The sequence below is a fragment of the Aegilops tauschii genome, chromosome 3, assembly GCF_002575655.3.
Source record: "Aegilops tauschii subsp. strangulata cultivar AL8/78 chromosome 3, Aet v6.0, whole genome shotgun sequence".
NCBI classification, from domain to species: domain Eukaryota; kingdom Viridiplantae; phylum Streptophyta; class Magnoliopsida; order Poales; family Poaceae; genus Aegilops; species Aegilops tauschii.
The window spans coordinates 548,434,744-548,440,203 of record NC_053037.3 but is presented as its reverse complement, the minus strand read 5'-3'; the positions used below and the strand labels follow the sequence as shown (position 1 = coordinate 548,440,203).

General features: G+C 48.5%; 1 protein-coding gene across 2 annotated transcripts; it reads right to left on the bottom strand.

The window, feature by feature from the left end:
• Positions 1-833: 833 nt before the first annotated feature.
• LOC109772125 (protein THYLAKOID RHODANESE-LIKE, chloroplastic) lies at positions 834-4,910 on the bottom strand. Of its 2 annotated transcripts, XM_020330814.4 has the most exons (10): positions 4,221-4,910; positions 3,432-3,534; positions 3,268-3,333; positions 2,902-2,976; positions 2,743-2,817; positions 2,547-2,627; positions 1,767-1,844; positions 1,554-1,718; positions 1,291-1,473; positions 834-1,185 (listed from the first exon to the last, which is right to left on the bottom strand). In XM_020330814.4, exons 1-10 carry the CDS (start codon positions 4,814-4,816, stop codon positions 1,138-1,140), a joined length of 1,470 nt encoding a protein of 489 aa, XP_020186403.1. In that variant the 5' UTR covers positions 4,817-4,910; the 3' UTR covers positions 834-1,137. The 2 variants fall into 2 exon arrangements, with proteins under 2 accessions (XP_020186403.1, XP_020186402.1); XM_020330813.3 differs by having other exon boundaries at positions 1,554-1,844.
• Positions 4,911-5,460: the final 550 nt, after the last annotated feature.

Below are 5,460 nucleotides of genomic sequence, written 5' to 3'. Positions count from 1 at the left end.
GGCTCGTATCCGGTGAGCTCGACGCGGTTTTTATGCCAGAGAACTCCTTTTCCTGCTCACCGAGTGCCATGGAGAGTGTGGAGAATATGGTGCAAGGAGGAGATGGGGAGCGGAGGTGTGGTGCAGTTCTTGCCCGGTGTCTGGCCCAGTTTAAACAACAGGCAGACACGAGAGGGGGTGGGGGTAGAAGGGGTCTCGGCGGTGCCTTCAAGAAGGGGAGCCGCACAAGCGGGCCTGGCCACCGTCGTGGTTGAAAAAGCCAACCAGGGATTTCTACCGACCACGACTAACACCACCAAACCCAACCACCATTAGATGAGCAAAGCTTCACATCCGCTAGAACATGGTTGGGAGGGGGCTAGAGGAAAGTGGAGAAGCAAACCTTCGAATCTGAAGACGGAGGACCACCGGAGTAGCCCACCGACCATGCACCGGATTCACCATCGTTTCGCCGTCCGCGCGGCCGAGGACGACAACCCACACCTGCAGGCGCGCCTGCCGCCCATGCGCCACCACTTTGCCAACTCCGGGGCCGCCGCCCCAGCTGCCTATGCTCTCCACGCAGGCCGCCGGATCCTCGCCGCTACCTTTATCGCTGTCACAAATGGCTGCCAGAGGGCACCTCTGGCGGCGACAGAGGGGAGGGAGGGGGTGGCGGCGGCTAGGGCAACCCCCCACTCAGAGGAGACAACACCGGGGGGGGGGGGGGGGGGGGGGGGGCCTCTATCGCTTCATTGTTTTAATTATTATCAATCTAGAGATACGCAGCAGTAGTAGTTATGACTTATTTTCTGTACCAATTTTCTTATACCAATATTGCTAGGAAAGAGCAGTTTCCAGAAAAAAATACTGGTTGCAACGACAGTACTCTTCGCAACCGGAAGCTCGCCGGCCTTGTTTCTTCATACACGAGCAGGTGAAACATGTCAAGTAGAACCCAGACTCGTAAACTCACACTCCTAGTAGTTCCACAATTACAAGAGCAAAACGAATCGATCACTGGAGATATATATGTACTGCTTGAGACCTTGGTACTCTAGCGTGGTGCCTTATGAACAGCTCAATGGCCCTCTATACCTGGTTTCTTATACGGACGACAGCCAGCGATAAGCTCGATCCTCTCAAAACAACTCATCACTAAGGCGGCGAAGGCGAAGGAGAGGCCGGCGGTTTGAGATCTGGATACTGCACGCACGCAAAAGCAAGTATAACGATGAGCATGGCGTTTATATTTGATGCGTTTGTCTGTGCAGTGAAGCATATTGAAGTTACGGAACAGTATAAGCTTACGTTCGCATATGGCGAAAGAGGCCTGGGCTTCGCAGGAGGCGATGATTCTTCGACGGCTTCTGCTACCGGTGCCGAGTTAGCTTCCGCCGGCGATTCGGTTGCTGCGACAACGGTGGCCTTCACCTCGGTTTTACCCTCTGAAGCTGGTGGGGAAGGGCTGGCCGGTGGTTTGAGATCTGGGTACTGAAATGCAGAACCAGGGTGGTTGAGTTAGATCGGTCGGCTTCACTTTTGCAGATAAATGTCAACGAAATATGGTTTACATTTGCAAATGGTGACAGGGGTCTCGATGATGTTGCGGTATCAGGAGGCGACTCTGTGCTGGCTTCTACAGCTGGGGCTTCTGGTTCTGCTACTGGTGCAGCAGTTGCCGTGGCAGCAGCTGGGGCTGCTGGTTCTGCTACTGGTGCAGCAGTTGCCGTGGCAGCAGCTGGGGCTGCTGGTTCTGCTACTGGTGCAGCAGTTGCCGTGGCAGCGGCTGGCGCTGCCGCTGTTGCTGCTGCTGGTTGGCTCTTAGCTTCACCAGATGAAGGCAGGAGAGCCTGCCCGATTTCCTGCCGATGACAAAAAGATATTTTTGCTGAATAACCAACCGATTTAATATATGAAAACCAATGCAAGTTTCCCCGCAAAAAAAGAAAAAAGAAAAACAATGCAAGTTTACTCATGTTCTGAAGAAAGGCATCACAAGGGGATATTCAGAGTGGAATGTGTTTGTTGCCCAGACCATCACACATGTCTTTTCTCCATGAAAACTTTCACGCAGTTAGAAGACTTGAACATGTCTTCTTGCCAAAGAAATTCAGATTTTTCACACGGGAGCATCATGCTCACCAATGGTTTTCACTTTCAGCGAGATTTCAATGAAATTCACTGAATTTCAGTAATTTCAAGACACTGGAATATTTACCTTTCGGCCAAAATATTTTGGCAATTTCAATAGTACACAGGAATTAAAAAATCATTTAAAAAAACAATCAAATATTTAATTAAATTCAAGTTAATATTTCAGCCCTTTGGCCCAAATGCAAACCGAAATCATTGAATTTCAGTGATTTCGGTTGGTGCTGATTTTTTTCTGAAACTGAAATTGCAATGTAAAACCACATTGTATTCAGTTGTATCTGATGGTTGGCTTATGAGAAAAACTACTATGAGGACATGAAAATTTGCACCAGTGCAAATCAGGCATAAGTTCTGGCAAACAGTGCACCAACCAGATTTAACTCTAAGCAACCAGGAGGATGGGGAACTACCTTAATTTCATCAACAAGCTCCTTTGGTGCAATCTTCTTGTTAAAGAAGTCATCAATCTGTTGCAGGGTCTTCTTTCGGTCCTGGGAGCAGCATAAATAGGTTGGGAAGAGTTTGACAACGAAGATCATTCTCACTAAAGGAAAAGGTTCCCGGTCATATCTCCAAAGCCCACCGAGAAAAGAATGAAATAAGCACCTCGGCATATACGAGCTTGCTTGCCACAAGCTGGATAACCGCAGTTGAACCCAGAAACTGTAGCACGGTTTCTATCTGCAGCATGTCATACATGATTTGTAATAAAGAGGAAACTGATTCAACTCCTCAAAATATGATAGCACGTCAAGTTTTAGAAACCTCTGTGTAGGCAAGTAATCCCAAACCAGTAGCTGCAGCAAGACCAATTGTGACGGGCAAACCTTCTGAACCATCCTGTAAGTTAGGCATCACACTCAGGACTGAACTGACACATAAATCTAAATGAACAGAACCATGATACCAGATGATACAGGGAAATAGATTCTTATTACTCCCTCCGTTTCTAAATATAAGCCCTTTTAGAGATTTCAATACGGACTACATACGGATGTATATAGACATATTTTAGTGTACATTCACCCATTTTGCTCCGTATGTAGTCCATATTCAAATCTCTAAAAAGGCTTATATTTAGGAACGAAGGGAGTATGAAGGTTCACAAAATAAAAGTCAAGTTGAACTCACCCCAAATAGCTCACCAAAGTCCAAACTGAATCCCTTCTTGGGAGCAGTCCAGGGAAGATCACTGCTCTGCAGTAGAGCACTAGCAAATGGTGACATTTTGCAGAGCGGATATACATGTTAAACACTAGTTAGTAGTAAAAACAAGCCTCGTGGAGCATAAGTACCTGCCATCCCCGAGGTCCTTCTGCGCCATCCTTTACCGCAAAAGCACCTTTGTAGCCATTGGATGTGACAAGCTCAGCAACTAGTTCAGAGTTCCCATCAAACCTGTCTCAAATTTATCCACATAAATGTTCATAGGGACATTGTAATAAAACTATGTGGACAATTACTATAATACTTATCACAATTATTTGTTTCCTCCTGAAGGACAAAAAATGAAAATTAAGTATGTGCCTCCCTTTTCACGCAACCATATACCGTTGATCAAAAGGGAAAAGTGAGTTACAATTATCTAGTAGAGTCAAAATTGTTTCAAGTTTTCCAAGATGCAAATTATCTGTTCAGCTTTTCTTTACTGACATGAACTCCTCACTATTTATCAGTGACATCTTAAATACCACAATCGACTTCATCGGCACCATGTAGAAGCATTTACAATGTTCTACTTCCTCCGTCCCATAATATAAGAGTGTTTTTGACACTACACTAGTGTAAAAAACGCTCTTATATTATGGGAAGGAGGGAGTAGCTTCTAAGAGTTGACAACATTATTTTCCAGAAGTCAATGAGCAGGCGGAGAACATCAGGATACAATCTATGAGAATTTTACCCAACTAACAAGTTCTTTGTAATTGGTTATCATTAACTAGTTTATTTTAATTTTGAGAACATAAGACGGCACTATTCCCAGTTTGATTCTTAGCAAGAAGTTTTCACTGCCTGGCTATAAAGATTGGGCATACAAAAAAGCAAACACATTGCAGGCGTCAACAAAAATTCCAGCTACTCACTTGTCAAGGATGATCAATGTGGTGTTCTCCGGGTCCTTAAACCTCAGCGCAAGCTTCTTCAAGAAACCGTTCTTGTCCTCTCCGTCGTAGGGCACGGCCGCCGCCTTCTTCTTGGCCTCCGAGATGTCCGGCGAGCCGACCTCCCGGGCGTCCTTGAGCGGCCTGATGTCGACGAGCTGCGCGTCAGGCTCCTCCAGAAGCCTCCGGTACGCGGCCTTCACGGACACGGTTTCGTACGGCTTGGAGGCACCGCCAAGCACCTGGGAAACGACCAACGGCACGGCGACCACGGCGAGGCCCGCGGCGACGACGAGCGGGTTCTGCGCGACGAAGTCCACCAACCCGCCGAGGCCGAGGTCTGGGAGGGAGAACCCGTCACCCCCACCACCGGCGGTGTCGGATGAGAGCCGCAGCATCTCCTCGTAGGAGAGAGGAGCGGCGAGAGCGGCGCTGCCGCCATTTAGTCCGAGCGTGGTGAAGAGGCCCGCCGCGGGGCCTCCAAGGGGGAGGCGCCTATTCCTGGGCGCCTGTCGAGGCCTCCGGGCGCGCGGGGGAGTCGGCGTCGTTGGCGCGGCGGAAGAGAGGATGGCGGCCATTGCATTACCGGTGGCGCCCGGTGATGTCGGCGGGAGCGGTGGCGCGGGCAACTGCTAGTGGCTGGCAGGCAGGAGCAGGTTCCCTCACTGTTGGGAGATGAGGAAGGGGGTGAGCTGGGAGGAGGCAGCCAAAGGGAGAGCGCCACGTGGATGAGGAGATGAGCCTCGTGGCCGTTTGAGAGGCTGTTATTTCTCGTGGACTCGTCGTCAGTTCTTAGAATACGATCTTGTTTGTCATTTCTTCCTTTACGCATATTTATGTTATTTTTCTAGAAACCGCGAGCATGACACGTTGGTTATCTCAAAACGTACGCGGACATGACCTGGCGCGTATGCGAACAGTGACCGATCACATCTAAATTTTTAATTTTCATATCCAAATACCTCAATTAGCAAAATTCAAATTCATATATTATAAACTTACCATGCAGTCGCACCTCCGACAACTGCGAGTGTGTTTGGTTGCTTGCATTATCCCAACAGGCTCAGTTGGGCCACGAAAAACATGTTTGGTTGCAAACACGGATGTCTCGCTCACATCAACATTAACTTTAAAGCAGCCTAGAGCCTGACTCGCTGGAAAAGTTCGAATCGGCAGTTACCAGCGAGTAAGGGCGAGTCAGGCGCAAAAGGGGGCAATGTGA